This window comes from Echeneis naucrates, chromosome 5 (genome assembly GCF_900963305.1).
Source record: "Echeneis naucrates chromosome 5, fEcheNa1.1, whole genome shotgun sequence".
NCBI classification, from domain to species: domain Eukaryota; kingdom Metazoa; phylum Chordata; class Actinopteri; order Carangiformes; family Echeneidae; genus Echeneis; species Echeneis naucrates.
Window position 1 is genome coordinate 7569703 of NC_042515.1, and position 19682 is coordinate 7589384.

The 19682-nt window shown below is 42.0% G+C and overlaps 1 protein-coding gene across 1 annotated transcript in view; it reads right to left on the reverse strand.

Moving 5' to 3' along the window:
- The window catches only part of cdh22 (cadherin 22), a 66212-nt gene extending 47470 nt beyond the window's left edge, over positions 1-18742 (reverse strand). Inside the window, exons 1-2 of the mRNA XM_029501778.1 lie at positions 18512-18742; positions 8681-8975 (exon numbers count right to left, since the gene is read on the reverse strand). Of these exons, the coding sequence (XP_029357638.1) occupies positions 8681-8975; positions 18512-18742 (526 nt within the window). The remainder of the gene's footprint in view (positions 1-8680; positions 8976-18511) is intronic.
- Positions 18743-19682: the final 940 nt, after the last annotated feature.

The window sequence follows — 19682 nt, forward strand, 5'->3', positions numbered from 1 at the left end:
TTTGTAGACGTGGTGTGGCACGTCAACTTTAAAACATCTCAAACTCTCATTCATTTCATGTTCTGGACAAATTACTACGAAAGTTGATAATCAACTCTCAAAGAGTATCACCTCTCAAAAAACAAACATTATGGTCCAGAAACGTCTCTGTGCACAAAGTGTTCTATACTGTAAAAAAAAAAAAGAATCCCTAAAGTATTTCAAACCACATTTAAAGATCATTATTAGGTTTGAATACGTTGGTATCTGCAGGCCAGCTGTCAATCACAGTGCATTTCTTTCACAATATCAAAATACACTATTTACAAGAAACTACAGAGAATGTCCACACTACTCTGCGTGACTCTGAGACTGCAACAGGGACAAAATAAGGACCTTAATCAATTTCACAAGTCTGACTGCACAGCGCTGCTGTTGTCATACACATCTTGAATGCCTCTTCACACACTGCATCACACATTCTCTCCATTCATTCCCCATTCAGCCCACATACACACTGATCCATACCGTGACCAAACACACACAGATCAGCCAAAACCAATTACGTCCACTCTGTGGTCAGGCATATATTGGTAGATGTTACTGGTCATATACATAAAGGTGCTTGGCAGAGATTATTGATTGTAAGTTGTTCTTGCCTTGTTGCATTCCTCTTCCTGCCATCCGACTGCTTCAAATGTCTCACCTACTTTTAGCATGACAGGCCCCAGCTTTCCTAATGGTGACTGCAGCAATTTGTAGCCTCCTGGGTAACATCTCTGGACCACAGCAACAAGAGGAGTGATTATTAGTTTAATCCCCTTGTGGATTTCTTACATTACATACAAAAGGGCTGTGTGTGTGTCCGTTTGTGTGTCAGGGGTGAGGGCTGGTTATCTCTCGCACGGCGAAATTACGATGCGCTGCTATTTTTGAACCACTCATCCACAACGATGTACCTGCCATTATAAAGGCTTTATTTCGTTGCATCATGTCTTCATTCATCCAAAAGGCCTCCTACTTCTCTTACTTCATTTTGATTTCTTCTTTGTGTGCAGGTCAGCAGCTGAAGCAATAATAGGAAAAGTCATTATTGGCTTCATGAGCGCGTAAGTCAAATGATAGAGGTAACTAGAGTATTATTGAGCAAGGCTGCTTCCGCTTTATCCTGCATAACATTATTCTCAGGGTCAGTTAGTGTCTACTAACTCCCTTCAAATGCCAGCAAGCTTTTACACACAGGGAGAGGTACAGGGCAATGACCTTCAACAAGAGAATCATAAAGTACATTCTACAATGTAGTGTTCTCTGGACTTTCAGTCTTGATACTCCTCGACACTATCCCTCACTCCTGCTATTTTTTGAAGCGCCTCTCTCCTATATTTCTTTTCTTGCAGCAAATCTGCCCTTAGAAATACTCAAAATCCCTTTTTTTGTTGTTGTTGTTGTTGTTAGACATAGTGGGGTTGTCACGACATCTTGAAACTCAGCGTGTTAGATGCCTGAAATCAGTACTGCACATTTCCCATTCCAGACTCATACAACGATGACAAAATAGCTTCAATATCTTTTAAAAGTGTGGCATGTGTGGAGATAACACTGTGAGGTTAATGTGAGGTGCAGGACATTGTCTTAACACGTGTCTCTGTTGTTGGCCTTTGTTTTGTTAATTTATTCAACTTGGCTTTAAGTATTAGATTGTGTTTGCGACAGAAAATAGGATAAAGGATGTCAGCTTCAGGCAACCATTTCCTGTTTTCTCCTGTTCTGTTGTGTTTGGTAATTCTACACTGCATCAGCTTGTGTCATTAGAGGATAAGAGCTGAGGATAGTGGGCAGCTTAATGTCCATTATCGGACTGTTATTTGCCTGCCAGTGCGACTTGTCAGTCAGTGTTACCTGAGGTTTAAAGGCTGTGGCATAGACGTCGTGTCGTGCCACATTTCTGCCACTCAGAGGTCCAAAGGTCCTCTCTAATGGAACCACATCAATCAAAGGATTAGTGCCGTGGAAACTTTTCACCCTGTTGTGATTCCACCATCAAGAGCTGCCCCTCCCAGTCACATTTCCACCGGATTTGCTCACTGTCACCTGACCTTTGAATTGTACGGCACAAATGCCCTCCTCTGTCACTAAATGGTTTAAAGCTCTACAATCTGCTTTGTCAGTCTGCTCACATAAAGACGGGGGAAAAAAAAAAAAACATAAAACAAAAGTGAGCTACGGATGTCTTTGGATGCATGTTGTAACGTGGTGTAATGCTGATTTCAAATTGGGAAAGAGCTGTGCTTATTACTTCAATATTAGCTGAGCATAAACTTGTCCTCGGGGTGCCACTGTACCACTGCCAATGCTATCTACGCAGTATAGCTTGTTCTCTAAATATTGTGTCTAAATGCTCAATCTTTTTAAACCTCTATTCACAATTGCAGGAGATGCCAACCCAGATGAGCGTGTAGTATTGTTGGAAACTAGTAGCATAACAGTTTGACATTACTTAAGCCTGAGGGTTTGGAAAACTTTTGAAGCCTGGCTCAAAGCTACATGAATATTTAAACACTGACTGTGGTTGGAGAAAACCAAAGAGAAAAGAGATGGATCCAATTCAATTATTAATGACGAAGCTTTCCCAAACATATATTTTGGTCAAATATGTCAACTTTCATAAGTCACCTGGTATCACTCTGTAAGCACAATGGAAAAGCTGCTGTTGATAGAGAAAGGTTCATTTTACCCTGATTCTTCTCTTTACACACCTTTTAGTGCAATGGTACACGCTGCCTGAAGCTACACTGCACTTGGAAAAGAAATTCTCTGTTTAAACCCACAACCACAGTTATTTAACAAAATGCCTTAATAGGATGGTCATTACAGTTGAATAAATAAATACACACATTGAATATTAAGATACACTCGTCCATTCATTCCTGAAAAGATAGTCATAGTACACATAACTGCAGTTTCATATTAAATATTTTATGATATTTGTGGGATATAAGTGGGTCTTGCTAATTTGTGATGGCCAAGACAAATCTCACCTCTTTCCATTAAATAAAAATTTAAGTAAAAGATTTTGGGAAAAACAGAAAGAATAACACAAGACATAAAATGCTTACTTGTAATTTAAAATGAAATAATTACAAAACTCCAGTGGATGTAACACAACGGAGAAAAGCTAGAAATAAACAAAACAAACCTCGAGAAAACACAATCCCTAACAGACCCAACAGATCAGATATGAAAATTCTTCAAAACAGAAATGAGAGTGAGAAATGCATGAAATTCAATGAAAAAAACAAAACAAAAACAAAAACTGAAAATCACTTATCAGCGGGGAAACTGATATGACTGCCAGCAGTAGGTCAGACTCTCCTGGTGATGGTTGGACTCTGTCAGGGTTGTCAACGGTTCTGTTCCTGATTTTTATGGACAGAATTTCTTAGAGCAGAGCTTGGTGGAGGAGATCAGGTTGGGTGGCCTTAGGAGTCCTTCTCTTCTGTTTGCAGAAGGTGTGATCCTTCCACACAGCGCCTGGGATAAGAATCAGCCCCAGCAGGGCTGAACCCATAATCCTCAGCAAGAAAAGGGTGGAGTACTCACTACATATTGTGGGGCGGGGGTTGAAGCATCTTGGGGTCACAAGTTCACTTGTTCACAAGTGAGGAGAAAATGGAGTGGGTGATGAAGCGACCAATCTGAGAACTGTCTGGGGGTATGCAGGTGTGATACTGGTCCGTTGTGGCGAAGAGGGAGTTCTGCCTCACGGCAAAGCTCTCAATTTACCGGGCTATCCAGGCTCTGAGCCTCAGCTATTATAGTGATGGAAAGTTGCCAATGCAAATGGCCAAAATGAGCTTCCCCTGTAAGATGGCCGGGCTCAGCCTTAGAGACAGGCTGAGGAGAACAGACTTCCTGGAGGGCTTGAAAGTAGAGCCGCTGCTCCTCCACATCGACAGGGGCCAGTTGAGGTGATTCGGGCATCTGGCCAGATTGCCTCCTGGACACCACCGATGAGAGTTGTGGTACGGGGGCAGGCCCAGGACCCGCAGGAGGTATTATTTCTCTCAGCTGGCTTGAGAATGCCTCGGGATCCTACCAGAGGAGCTGATGGAAGTGGCTGTGGAGAGCAGCGTCTGGGCTCCCATCCTAAGGCTGCTGCCCCCACGACCCAGAACCAGATAAGCGATTGAAGACAAAGACTAAGTAGAAAAGTATCTCATCAATATATGACGCCATTTAAGTTACCCTTTATTTTCCGTTATTTAAAAAAAAAAAAAAATAAAAAATCTCCCAGCATTTGAGGTTACAGTATCTAATGTTTTATACATGGGCACTGTGTGCAATTTAGATGAGACATGACTTTTTGCCTTTTGCACTGTGTGATGGAAGGATGGCTGTTTTCACCATCCTGACCTGTATCACTTTACGTTGCAAATGGACATAGGGCGACATTAGCTTTTAACAATACTGGTGATTTATATCAACGATGGGTACGTCACATAAGTGAGCATCCATTAATCAAACACACCTACATAATGATCTATTTGCACAACCCACTTTACAAGCCATTGCAGTAATATGTTGTGGTGCAAAACATAATGAAGCTTTTCAGATACCTAATGTGTAGTTTTAGCCAGCTTTAACCTAAGGTTAAAAAAGCTTCACCTTGACCAAGGAGGTTAGGGTGTCCTCCATGACAGCTTACTATTCGGTATGAATGAGCACAAAGCACTGAACCCATCAGCACTAAATTTGGTTTAGAGGAGTGGGAAAGATTCATAAAATCTGAATTCACAATTTTTCTCTCAAGTTAAGTTGTTCAGCATTGGCTTTGGAAAAGGTCTGCGCTCTGTTGAAGATCATGGGGTGACACTCTTTCAGCATGCCTTCAGAAAAAGTTTCAATATTCAGTGTTTTGAGAAGGCCAAGTGTAATGCATCCACCAAGCACAAGAGAGTTTAGTTTGGAAAGATTACTGTTTAAGATTACTGATCCTTATGCTTCAGAGAATAGACAGAGAAACGATGAAGCTGTAAAAGTGCTTAGCAACACCAGAAAAAGGAACAAAAGGCAGATGAAAGATTCACTGCTCCAATGCACTACTGTGTGTGTGAGATGTGTGCATTCATTCATTCTCCGGGTCTCGGGGGCTCCTGGAGCCAAGCCCAGCTCATTCTGGGCGAGGGTGGGGTACACCCTGGACAGGTCACCAGTCCATCTCCGGGTCTGTGTGTATTTTCTAACTTGCATAACTTTGACTGCAACTAGATGAGCATTAATTCAACCTGGCAGTCAGGCAGACACTGGAAACAACAGTACAATCCAGAGTGAGTCCTCAGTTGGCCACAGATGTGACCCCTGGGCCGTGCTTATGTGTGACAACAGCACTAAACACTGACCTGCTGCCTACCTAACAGGGTGCAACGGGGTGAAAAGTTTTACCACCTATAGTAGTTACAGAAACAACAAACTGGAGAGCAATTCAAATACATCAAAAAGATTAAATAATTGACCCAACTGTTCAGGCCATTTTTCAAAACATACGGTTTTTTGTTTTGTTTTGTTTTTTTTAATTTGTTCAGAAATACGAGCTAAAAATACACCCTCCTGCCGCTGCTGCTGCTGCTGCTGATAAGTGACCCAGCAAACTCTCATTTATCACTGAAGTTCTTTACCTCTAGGCCACACCATTATCAAAGTTTGAATAAGTGCATATTAAAACTAAGTGCAAGTTGGATTATTTTCAATTTGTACTATGAAACAGGAATCCAGTGCATATTCCATCTCTAATGAATTCAAGTCAAAGACAAAGAAACTAGATGACAGCAAGCCATGTGTTCCTTCTCAGTTACATCCAGTCTCAGTTGTCATCTGCCGGGACATAAATTAAATCCATCTTTCACAGCCTCATCATCAGTCGGAGGACACAGCTTGTGTTCAACTCCGTCCATGTCTCCGCGTAAAATCATACATGGTCCTCAAAACAACATTCAATCACCCATGCACTACAAATTTGATTTAAGGCTGCAATTTCATTAGCTAGAGGTTTTTCCACAGAACAACATGGAGCTCAGGCGCTCACACTTCATCATCAGCTTTGCCACTCCTATTTTATATGCCCTTTCTTCTCCTCTCTAGACTGTGAACACAACACACAGTGTTATTTTTGGCACGAGATGCAATGCATACAGAAAAATAGACAGGAGGCCTCTGAAGAGAGAAGACGGGAGGCGGAGGCCGTGAAGCTATGACAGAGTTTTGCTCTAGGAGACATGACAGAAGTGATAAGCGCAGATGAATACTCCTCAGGCAACAGGCCACTGATTACATTCTTACAATTATCACCTCACGTTTGCCAAGGCAACTCTTTGTATGGTTGACCATAAAACACCACAGTGCACAATCCAGTTGTGGAGCTAATGGTGGCAACCTGCTTCCATCACAGCATAAGCTCTGATCAAAGGCGCTGGGCTCAAATTGCATTAAAAATGTCTTTCTCTAATCAGGCGTTGAGAATAAAGTGTTCCCAGGAAGGAGAAGTGACTTAAGTGAGTTAAGTGTCCAGCATGCTCATTTGATTTCCGTTATTTGTGTGGTGTTAATGAACATTACAAAGTAGAGAAGACAGAAGAACTAATTTTAAAACTTGTGTATTTGCCCATCTAGAGAGATGAGAAAAAGCAAATAAATCAATAAACTAAATGTCAAAGCAGAGAAACATTTAGTTTTTAAATGCAAGACTGGTGGCGCTAGAGTTTTCTGAATATATCACACGAAAAGACAGGCAATGCTTTTAAGCCGTGTCTCAAATGTTCTGTCACAACTACTCTGTCTACTGCATTCAGTCAGGCCCATTTGTTCCGATTGTGTAGACACGAATACTTAAAAAAAGCAAAACTATAGCTGATTTTCAAAGTACTTGGGCGCCGCAGATTTAAGCCAACTGGAGTTTTATCAGCTGGCTAATACACATGGTCTGCAACGGGTATTTATTGCAGCAGGACAGTGTGCATGGCACTGGCCCAAAATTAACAAGAGTGCATGTTTATGTAATAATAGTATTTAAGGAACTTGTCGCCCAGTGTGATGGTGCAGCGCACCGATGGACCCACAACAGTAACAACAAACAGCAGTGAACGGCACAGATGAATAAGGCAGTCAGCTGCTGAGGGAAATACGACAGACTGAAGACAAGTGATTCTCCACATATAAGCTACTGAGCGACATGTGGCAGTCAGGCCACATCTTTTTTTTTTTTTTTTTTTTTTTCCACTCCTTTCAGTTGCTGTCATTGTGTTCCTGACCTTATCACTGACATGCCAAAAAGATAACGCTTGGCTTAGCTGATGTGCAACAGGAGAGGAATGGACGGAGAAGACGCAGGGGGAAGGCGGGAGAACGTCTGACTAAGCAGTAGCTGTTACCTCATTAGGGCCAGTGCTCCACAACAATGTTTAAAACATGAACCGCACACTTATTTAGAGCACAACATGACTGAAGTGCGACAGGGTCGAACAAGGGGCGGCGAGTGGCCAATCTGGGAAGGTCCTGATCATTTAGATTGCATTAACATTGACTAAACGTGAGCGACTCCATCTCATGACGTGCCCATGACTCCTGCTTCCGAAGGTTTTGCATCATTTACTAAAATTCAGCTTCATTCTTATTCTTTTTATCGTTCAATTGCGCCGTCCATCACGCTCTCTGTCTTTCGCTCTTGCTGTTTTACACACACACACACACACACACACTTGGAGGCAGACACACCTATGGTTGGGCTCAGGCTGAGGAAGCAGGAATTAATTCTAATCAGGCTTGAACAGGAAAAAGCGATTCCATTTTTCACCTCTCCGGGAGTCACTCAGAACGAGAAGCACCCCCACCCCTACGGCAGTACCCCACACAGCAGTCTGGGCACACATGGTATTGTGATATCTCTTGACAGCTCCAGAAAATTTTGTTTATTAAACATCAGCTGTGTTTTTGACATTAATACCATGCAAATGAAGCCCCTGATACCCTCATTCACCTGCCTTTTCCATTTTGCTGAGCATTCTGAGCAGCCATGGGACGCTGCTAATACTTCTTGCTCCCAATAAAAACATGTTGTGTCAGGATTAAAAGCATTGTGGTTTTAATGTCAATAGCCTGTATGAAAATGTGGCTTACTCTCACGATTATCTACTCATCTGAAGTGCCTCTCCTCTGCCCTCCTTATTTTCCCCTTTATCATTTGCCTCATAGCAATGTGTCAGAACATAGCCACAGAGCTCATCTGGGAGAAATGCAATCCATCTACCTTTTCTTTCCTGCACCAGCTCCTTCAGTTTCCGTCTCATAGCTATCTACGAGTCATAGCTCTGACACGGTCCATGTGGGGATCCTGCTCAAATGTCCATTTCTCCCACCCACAGTGAATTTGCTCACTCCAAATCTATTTTCATCTAGCATCTCCTGTCTCCCCTATTTCCAGGTTCAATATGGAGGAGAATTTTTGCATATTGGGTTTTACTGGGCACTTTCTGTTTTCCCCCTGAGCCCAGGAGAGATCGTTATGTCAGAGTGCCCATACATCATAGAAATAGCTGTAATATAACTGGTAATTCTGCATGTGCCACTTTTAGGTCATCCAGAGCCCAAAGCCTCCAGCAGCTCCTCTGATGTCACTCAGTCTGATGGCACAGAATTTTTCTTGCCTTACCTATAGGTGACAGCTCTGCCACGCTGCCGATATAGGGACCCTCCAGGAACCTGGGTTCACTGTCGTTTATGTCCTGGACCTTAATGACGAACTCTGACTCAGGCTCCAGAGGGTCGTTTGAGAGTCGGTCACGTGCCTGAGCCCTAAGTGTGTAAAAAGCCTTCTCCTCGCGGTCGAGTCTCTCTGTGGCGTGGATGTCTCCTGTCAGCTCATCGATGATGAAGATGGAGCCTGCCCCTTCTCCAGAGATTGTGTACTTGATGTTTCCCTCACCTTCATCCGAGTCTGTATGGATCTGCAAATTGAAGAAAACAAATGTTAAAAGTCAATGCATTAACAGTAGTTAAGGTAATTCACCCATGAAAACCACCATATTTCACCTATTGGATGACAATATTTGTCTCATATTTTATGACAAGACATTCACATTTTTAAATCTTTTTTTTTTTTTATATAAAAAAGGCTGCCACCTTATCCATCCAAGCTAGGTATAAAAATTGTTTATGAGGTTCTTATAGCTCGTGCACTGTTTGTTTTTTTTTTTTGCTGCTGTGGAGGGAACACAATTTTGATGAGTGGAAATGAGTCGAAAGCATTAATATGTCTTTACTGCAGAAAGTGATCCGGGATTGTATCATCTGTCAAACCACCTGGAATTACTGCTGTCACATGAAGTTACAATGAGGGGCTCATAAAGTCAGTTGGAAAATGCTGACAGCCAGGAAAAATCACCCTGATTGCTTCAAAGGAGCCTCACAGGACAACTGGCGAATACAGATGCGTGATTTGTCTTCTGCTTTCTGATTTCGTGTGCCACTTTTTTTTTACAACAGAAAAAGTTTCATTGGCGAAAGCTATCCTATCGTCAAAAGTTATTTTTGCGGCGCATTTCCCACTAGCACTAATTATCTTCTAGATGATGATTTTGGCCAACAGTGTGAGTGTATTTGAAGGCAGGTCAAGAAGATCTGACTGCAGGATGTGAATTTAAATGTGATTCATCAGAGTATCCCCTGGTAAAGAGACCAAATGCCCTTATTGGACCAACAGAGACAGCCCATGCAGACACAGAGAAAACATGCAAACGCCACACAGAAAGACCCCAGGCCTGGGAATCGAACCCACAAAGGGTTCTTGCTGTGAGGCAACTGTTCTAACCACCATATCACCATGCCTTTGTCTCTATTTCGTTTGCAAATTGATCGACTATGTAAATGACAAGTTCCTTAGCCGTGACCAGAAGAAATTAGTAAATTCCTTCCACCGGTTCCTTTATCTTTTTTCCTACATAGTAATAGCAGCTTAATGTCGTGTCTGAGCTCCCTATAGACCAGCCATCGTCATCACTGTGGGAAAAAAGCCACCGCCGTTCAGCGATGATTTACACCTTTTCTGCACATCGCGCCCTTCACAGGATGTGACGCCCAAGTTAGCGATCAAAGTCATTTGAAAGATTGTTAAAGGTAGAGACATTGCAGTACTGGTGCTGAAAAGTGAACTTAAAAGAGCGCTTATAAATCAGAGCTATATTTCGCCCCTAATATGATTAGAAGATATTCCAGAGGCAGCAATAGGAGTAGCACTGGTCGCCCATCGCAACCTCCCCTTTGGCTCTCCAGTGAACACTAGACCTGCTCTCACTCACCTATCTGGAATTATAATTCAGAGCTGTCTATGCACTGTAACTGTGGTTCAATCTACTGAGCAGACCAGGGGAGAGGGGAAATCGCCCTGGCCTCCCTGGTTAATATTTTATTAAGGCTTAATTAAATACAGGCTCCTATCACCCTTGCGGGGGTTTTCATTAAGTATTTGTCGTAAAACCGTGGAATAATGCAAGCCTGTGCCTTGATATTGCCTCCCCCATCCACCCCCCCCCCTCCCTTTTTTTTTTTTTTTTTAATCTATATGCTTTTGCTTTTTCTCACCATTCTGAATCATCCTGAAGACAAAAACAGGAAGGAGTTGGAGAAAATATACTGCTGGATTCTTTGGTGCTATCAATATTTCAGTTATAATAAAAGAAGTTTCATTGGTCCAAACCACGAGACTTATCCAATAAAAGTCTGCATGCTCTCATTCTCCACTGGTTGTTTCCCCGAGATACGCTCTCCCTCTTTCTCTCTCTGATTTTCTCAATCAGATTCTGCAGACGAGAATGCATGCGACTGCGTCTTGTTGTGACGTGTTAATTAAACCGCCCAAACCCTGGCACCAATGCAAGCAAATTCCTACCTGCTGTAAATGTGCATTCCCAGTTTGCACACTCACACACACGCACACACACACACAGTTAGTGAGTTCATCATTCTGCTAGGATGATGCTATTTCTCCCCCCTCAGGCTGGATATACCCATCCGTCTGTCAGTCTGTCCTCACTGGAGTGATTGAAGTTGGCAGCTCCAAAAACACACACACTATGCTTAGCTAAGTTGTTCTCCGTTAAAAAATAAAGGTCAGAGCCAGGATGTCACTCGCTGAGCAAAAAATAACCAGGAGTGCAAACGTGCCCCCGACAAATTTTGATGAGAGGACGGTAGAGAAAACACAAACTCAGTCACTACTTTAGAGTTTAGAGATTAACAAATGATCCTTGTTGCTGCACTGGCCATCTTTTTGGCTCCCAGTGTCTCAGAATAGGCAGCTGTGTCATTAGATATAAATACGATGGCGGTAAAACTGTATGTTCCCCGTTTGATTTTGACCACCTGGCATTGTTTGGGCATCAGCAATATTGAGAGAAGGCTATAATCCTGCAACATATACACATACACAAAGACTGTAAATATTAAATAATTACTCTGCTCAAATTCCCATCACTAAAGACACAGCAAGTACAGATAATAGCGTGTTTAGGATGTACTGAGCATTTGAGAAAACAGCAGCAGAATTTTTTTAATAGCCTTTATGATTCTTTTAATGGCAAAAATGGACCACAGGTGGAATCCACTTTTATAGGCGGAACTGATGCCACTAACACTGATGCCAGTTCATGGGCAATAAATGAATAAATGTTCACCTCTCAAGGTTGCAGGAAGAAAGTTTCTACCCAAAAGGCAGTGTGTCTATTACATTAACACTTTATGCACACACAATGTATTTATAGTTAATGGCACAAGCAAACATCTGACAGATACACTAAGGATGATGCACCCGGAACAGGTCAGAATGTAAATACATACTAAAGATGGCTAATTTATCAGAAATAAAAAGTTAGATGAGCACGCAATGGAGCATGGCTCTCTGCAGGTTTAGCCATGAAAGCAGTGAACGGAAGAGTGGTATGGTGCTGTGGAGGTGTGACAGCAGGTTAACTGCTGAGGCTGCATGGGCAGGTTAACCGCCAAGACAGTGGGTGAGCTGCTGCAGTTGTAACCATGAAATACGAGGAAATCTGTGTGGGTTTTTTTTTTTTTTTAACTATACTATAGCATCACTGTTGTTGGTTGTTGGTTGTTGGTTTATGTATGTCTTGACAACACACAACACATTTTGAAAAAGCGTCTTTGGGTCTGCAAACTGAAACTGCACACCTTCATCAGGTGGAGGTGAGAGATTTGTAACAGAAGGGATGTAAGTAAAATAAAGGGGGGGGTAGTGAGAGGTGGATACTGGTGTTCTGAAAACAATGGTGTGTTAATTATTACTGTTTTAAAATGATGAGCAGCAGGAGATGGTGTGAGCGTACAGCTCACAGAGGTAATTAATGGACCTTCAATCCAAAACTGATCGTTTTCTGTCCACAATACGCAAAAATTTGAAGAAAAATATGCTAAAATCAGCTCATGATTTAACCAACAGCATGACCCGAACCAACAAAGCTCATGTGCCCATGCGAACATTCAACGAGTTGCTGGTTGCTGTATTTGACACCTTAATTTAGCTTAAACAGGGGAACAGTCATATTAGCTTAAGCTCAACTTTGGAAATCCCTTTTGGAGCAAGAACATGGATTTGCTTCATGCCCATTATGGAAATAATGATTACAGCAAACAATGACACTCTCAATACACGAGTCAGGTATACACCAGTGTAAAATTATATTTACAGTTCAGAGTAAAAAACAAGCAAAGAAAAAAACAAACAAACAAACAAACAAAGAAACTTGTAGATACCCTTTGAACTTACAATGAAATGTGGATTTGTCACAGTACATTATCATGCCTCACTATTGGGCTTAAGTCAAACAACTAAGTAGTTAGAAAGGCCTCCAGGTTTACAGTGGAGGCTGACTCAGGGGAGAGCGAGGTTGTTGATGCCCTGTCAGCTTCACCTTTGGGTCATAACGAAGTGTCTCACTGTCACTGTAGGCTAACCTGCTGAGGGGGATGGCATGTGACTCAGAGCAACGGCGACGGAAACTTTCTTTCACATTTGGCCGTCAGCTCTTCAGCTTGCACATTAACAGTGTGTTAAAGCACAAACTCCATCTACATATACGTGTTACCGAGCAGTTTGGAAAACCTGAGAGATAGAAATACTGACTTTTAGACATTTAAGACATCTGAAGAACCCTTGAGTTGCACATGTTTCTAATGGCAATCTTAAAGAGAGGAGCAGAATAGAATAGCAAGCAGGATTTCACACTTTGCAGAGGAGATAGCAGAATGTGGGCTGCACTGATTCGTTGGTTTATTGAGGGTTTCAAAGCAGGAGCAAATTGGCTGCCTTATATTTAAGTCTATGTAATCAGGAGTAGGACTGCTACATTTCACCGCAGCTTGTCAAGCTCTCTGATCTTAACAGCTTCAAAGTGTTAACAAGGTGACTGCATAAGAAACAGCCTAGGTGGAGATGGCTCCAGGAAAGGAAGAGCACAGACTACGTGAGACTGAGCCAGAGGGGGGATAAAGGGAAAGAAGAAAGTCAGTGGCACTAAAGAAATTAGATGTTGCTGTCGGGATGGTGGTGGGACGCAGACTTACAGATGCTTACACGAGGTACAAGGTAGTCTTCATTGTCGTTTGTCAGGGTGAAATGAAATTTAGTTTCTCAGCACCATTTCATAAACATGATCATAAGATAGACGTGTAAGGATGGAGGAGTGCCATATAGTAACACGGTGATAGCATCCCTAAAAATTATTTCTAAAGCTGACAAAGTAAACAAAAGGCTTTGTCATGCTTGTAATCAGCTCCGCGGATTGTTCGCGTGTGTGTGCGTTTTCTTTTCATCCCTCAGATCTTACACTGTTTTGTTCCTCTTTGATGACAGCCTTGTGATGTTGTTACAGTTGGACCTAGATCTGACGTTTCATAGCTCAGATCATTATGAAGACGACGACGAGGGGGATCACTTCAACAGGCACGGTGCTCTTTTTTTCTATCTGTTTACTGATTGACTGGCCAAACGCTTTTTCTTCTCATTCATCAACACATTACCTCACAATGCTATTCAGATATCACAAGGAACATATGAAACAATTGAAATCAGGGAAATACTGAACCCCACCCCGCCCCTTTTAGTTCTTTAACAAACTGTTTTGCACTAAAACTTCCGACAACAAGGCAATAAAAAATTACTTCACAAACAAACAATGAAAGGTTAAAAAAAAAAAAAAAGCTTGAAAAATCACTGTGTGTTTAACAAAACACCAAACTGGCAGCCAAAATCAGAGATGCGCCATAAATCAAACCAACATTCTTCAAAAGAGCTGAGATGTATTGGTGAACAAAAAAGAAAGATGAGGCCATCTGTTTCATTTGGCTTCAAGTTGAATTGCAGAGAGTTAGAACAGGACAAAGAAGCACCTTGGACTTGGGCTGCACCAGCAGTTTTCCCACCGTATACGGAGTCAGAGCCAGGTACATCCATAAAGATCAGAAAGTTGAACGGGTAGAAAAACACTGAAATTATATACAAAATCCTTAACTGTAGTCTTTTAGTTGAGGAAAAACAAAGGCATGTGCACCTGTAACACAAACAGTCCCAATCTCTCTCAGACATGCACATGTTCACAAAATGGATGCATTTCTGACAGCTTTTTTCATAATGGACGTGAGAGAAACCGGACAGATCGAACGTGTTTACCCCTTTACTACCTTTGACAACAGTTGTTAAGGATTATCTGCTCTCGACAGCAACTCCATTTCCACCATCTTCCCTCGTCTCCTTCCTTTTACCACAACACAATTTTTTGAAAAGCAGTTGGCAAGAAATAATATAGTTGTTGGATCATTTGAGTCCACAAGGATTCATTATCTAAATGTACTAACCAGAGCTGCCAGTTTAATGTCATGTGAGTGACCATTTTATTGGTAAATCTGATTTCATTAGCAGAGTAGTGGCAGCCACAGTGTGAGACAGGGCGAGCTTAGCAAGTTTGCTGAGTTGGGGTAAAGTAATGTGAAAAAAAAAAAAAAGCTTGTTGCAATTATCCAGTAGAGAGGCCCACTGCTTGGCTTTAATCCTCTACAGCTCAAATTAAAGTGTTGGAACCAAAATTCCAGCAAAGTCTATCAGCTTGTGAGCATTTGACACAGTTACACACACACACACACACACACACACACACACACACGCGCGCACGCACACACCGAGGCGCACTCACGCATTAATGACACTGATAGCACTGGTCTGTGCCCCAGTCACATGGCGTGCAATAACTTTAGATAATTTTATTAATAAAGTCATCTCTTGTCTCCCTCCTGCTGTGTCACTCCCCCAAGCTCACTTCAACTCTGTTATATCAGCACACTGGCTTCTCTGGCCCCCCGTCTGGTAATGAATCACAAGTGAGTGCACGAAGCCTCTTCATTCCAAGTCCGTGTTCCCTCCTCCTTCATCCTTTATCTCATGTATCACTCTGCTTCGCTCTGTCTATCTCCTTGTCTCTCAGTAGACAGACAGTGCTGCTTTGGCTTTGTTGTTGGTCCTGCCAGCAGGAAATGTAGTGCAGCAACAATGGCAGATAAAGAAAGGCCAAAGGATGATTATTCCGTAACACACGGCCCCCGCACACACCTCCATTTATTTGTAAGATGAGAGCAATCAATACATGCATATGCAAATATTAGCCGGTCAATTCCCAATTCTTGTCAACTGTCAATTCTAAATATTTAGGAGCCAGTCGGCCACATGATTGATGGGTGTGAATCACCGCAGAGCCTCATGCTATCCGCATTAATATTCCATCTTTTCATATCACGTCCTATGTGCGGCAGTTCAATCGTGCATGCCGTCCACTCTCATCAACTCACCGAGGCTTATTACAGAAACAGGGGCGGGGAGCAAGAGGGGAACAATAACCCCAAAATACACTCATGGCACAGAGATGATTTGCAAATAGATTTGATTTGACATATTCTCATTGTGTGCCATTAAAACAAAGAAATAGTGCTGGATAAGCACATCTCTGGCGTCAAGGCATTGTCCTCAGCATTGGAGAGAAGGGCACAGCTGACGCTATAATCAATCACTTCACTTCTTTGCTACCAAACACTTTCAGAGAGCTAAACAAAGATCAAGCAGTCATTTTGTTGACTACCTTTCCACTGCATCTAAAAAAAAAAAAATAAAATAAAAATACTGAGGACTGGTCAAATTGGATCGATGGTGGATTTAAAACAACAGTAATATTTGAGACATGGTTTTCACACAGCAACAGAAAAACAGCGTAGATGCGATTACCAGATTCTGCTTGCTTGTTGCCAGTAAACTAAGCGGTAGAAGCCTAGAAGCACCTGTTTGAACACTGAAAAACTTCCCTGCGTGATCAGAGGATGGCGTGCAGTCAGGAGAGTTTGCTGAAAACTTCCCACAGGTTCTTACAAAAGTAAAACTAAAATTTTACCAAACTAAATGGAACAACTATGTGGGTAGATCAACAATTAAATCAGCGTAATTATTATTATTGTCAGTGATTAGAACTTGTGAGCCACGCAGGTCCAAGCTGAAACCAAAAAACAACATCACGTAGGTGTAGTTGAGTTTCAGACAGCCTCCGCCAAATGTGCTTTGAAATACACTGTACAAGACACTGATCATCTTAGCGTGGCTGCTTCACAACGGGTGGCAATTCATGCGAGCAAATGTTTTTGACATCACCAACAACAGGAAGTTCCCCGTTTCCGAGAAGCCAGTTGAACTTTGCAGTTTTCAGGGAACAGACTGCTCAGTGCAAATCAAGGACCGCGGCCTAGCAGTGAAACAGAAGTCAAAAACACAGTGACCCACCACGCCGCCCAGCAGCCCCAGACCTCCTGACAGCTGAAGGTAGACTATTTCTAAAAAGGTCTGCGCCTCTTGCTTTGTCCAAGGTCGCATGTGTGTCTGCCAGAGCGAATGTATGCAGCATGATGTTTGTGAAGGGGAATAAGGAGGGATATATTTTGAGCTTTAAATTTTAATGGTCAATGCCTTTAGAGAACGAGAACGTTTCGCTGCTTTCTGACTGATGATAGAGAGTCTTTGACAGCCGCTTCTTTACAGAAAACTGCTGGGGCATCTTTTTGCTCTCAAAACATTGTGGCATGGTCTTTACCTCAAGGCCTCTTCTGCTTCATCCGGGTGAAAAGTTGGCATTGTGACAGTACAAGCTGTGAGAGCATAATGCTGTTTTTTCACCTTGTGAATCAGTCTCTATGTATATAAGTGTTTGTGTATGTTATTATAGCAAAATAGAGATGCCTGTCGTCGTGGGAATCACCACAGCGGCTGTTTTGGTGTTTATGTATAAACGGCAGATTTTACTTCCTACGACAGTGTTAAAACTGTGAAGGACAGAGTCACAAAACTTCACAGATGTGTAGATCAGTACAAAGGGAAATGTTTCAGGTCAGGAATACTCAGTACTATAACACCTTAGCACTGATGGGGCACAAGCAAAAAGTGTCACCTGGTATGACCAGTGCAGGATAACCTCGAGTTTTGTGTTGCTGTCTGTTCAATAATACACAGATGCTAAATGAGCTGGTTAGCGTACTAACTGGCTCGGCTGAAGTTGTGTTCATGAGGTCATTCAGCGTGTGAAATCTGAAAGTTGAGTCCCATTGTTAGTTGGTCTTTATGGGAAGTGCACACTGGCCCATAAAAAGTTAACATTTAGATTTTCCTTTGTTGAACCAAAGCTATGATCACAGCCTTTTCCAGATAAACAGAATCATTTCCTGTTATGTCCCCGTAGTTGAATTCAATAGGTATCATTACTTTGGGCCAACAGTTTATACAACCATACAAAAGAATATACTGGCTTTACATTGGCACTTTTAATATTCTCATACGTTTCTATATACAATAAAACATGGTTAACTCAAGGTGACCTTTGGAATCATTTTAGTAGATAAAAATATAAGCAGCAGACAATCATAATGGAAAGAATTTCATTGAAGCACAAAGTGCAGTGACTGCACTCTAACTGGTGGGATTTGATTGTCTGAAATGCCCCTATACTCATGTTGGTACATATAAAAAGCGTTCTAACAAGAATTTGTGTAACTCCTCTGGTAGTAAACGCATCTATAAACAGATATGGGCACTTGAAGGCTTAATGGTGTTGCTGTGCATCTACTATACATTTGGCTGCATTGCATTTACTCTGCTCAAGGACAAAAACAGTTTCCACCATGGAGTAACTGATCAGGACTTTAAATCTGCTCATTAGAAACTGCTGGGTACTACGTGCAGCTGTTGTGACCGGGCAAGCGTTGTCCTAATTATACATTCCTCCTAATGACAAAAGCATCTGCGCTCACTTTATTCCCGCTTGGAAATTTGTCACATGAAATCCCTTTGAACATTTTCTAGAATAATGTCAGTCTTGCTTTTGATGTTTTACTCCTCAAAAGTTGGTTCAGGAATCAACATTTATTCATGAAAGTCTTTGAGTCTTACCTTTCCGACGTACAGAGGCTCTGTGCCTGTGTACTCCTCCACCACAAAGAACTGGTTCCACACCCACCCTCTCTTAACTCTTTCAAGCGACGAGGTCCCTTGGTCCTGTCTTTGTGCTCTTGAGGTTGAACCACTAGTCCTTGAAGCCTCGCACCAGTCGAAACTACAGCAGCAAAGAAGACTCAATGCTGCCAAAAGCGTACACGTTCCTGTTGTCCAATAGGGAGCCATTTTGTTTAAAAAGAGAACAAAAGAAAAAGAAGAGCGAAATCCAACCTGGGTCTACATGTAATATAAAGAATTCATGCAGATATGAAGAGTTTTTCAATTGTAGCTTTATACCAAATAAAACTCCATGGGGGAAAACTTAAAAAAGTCTCGGTGTGAGAACTTGAAAATTAATCCATGGGATGGTGAATTAGTCTGAAGTTATCTTCTGAATGCAACGCAGGTCATAGAACGTTTTGGATTTCTACCACCTGCAGAGTAACTGTGTGTATTGTAGCACAGCCAGTCATTCTGATTCTGTCACAGTATCTGTCCCGCCTTACAGTTTCTGATATTTCTCAAAGTATGTCCTAGACTCTAAAATGTTTTTCAAGATGAATTGCGAAGAAGACGCTAAGGTTGGCTTTCTAGATTGGCTCACTTGTCAGTAGGGGAACTACAGGGAAACAGGGATACAATGGCCTCTGAAGGGCGATTTCCATCCATTCTTGCCTGCGGCATTTGCTTCCAGGGCTTGTAATATCACTTTGAGTCAACTCAAAGGAGTTTGTACGTGTTTCAGGTTGTTGAATACTAAATTGTACAAAAGTCCTGGTGTCGTCCAGTTTCCTGAAAAGACATGGCTGGTTTTGCCTCTTGAAGCAGAATCCTTGAGCTGAGAAAAGGCCAGATGATTTTACTGTTGGTGAATTTGTTCTTTGTGATCTTCAATGTCTTTTCCAACCAGAACGATTCAGTGGTTCAGAAAGTTCATTCTTCAAAGGTCCCATGGTATTTCTTTGGCCATCATGACAACTGCATTAGTGATTCAAAGGCGAGGAAAGGACAAACCTGGAAGACAGAAAGGAAAATTGCTGTTATCATAATTACAGTTTGGGCAGTTTCTGACTCGATACTTTTAAAAGTCATCTGAGCATCATATGTCAGTTGGAGTTTAGGATGA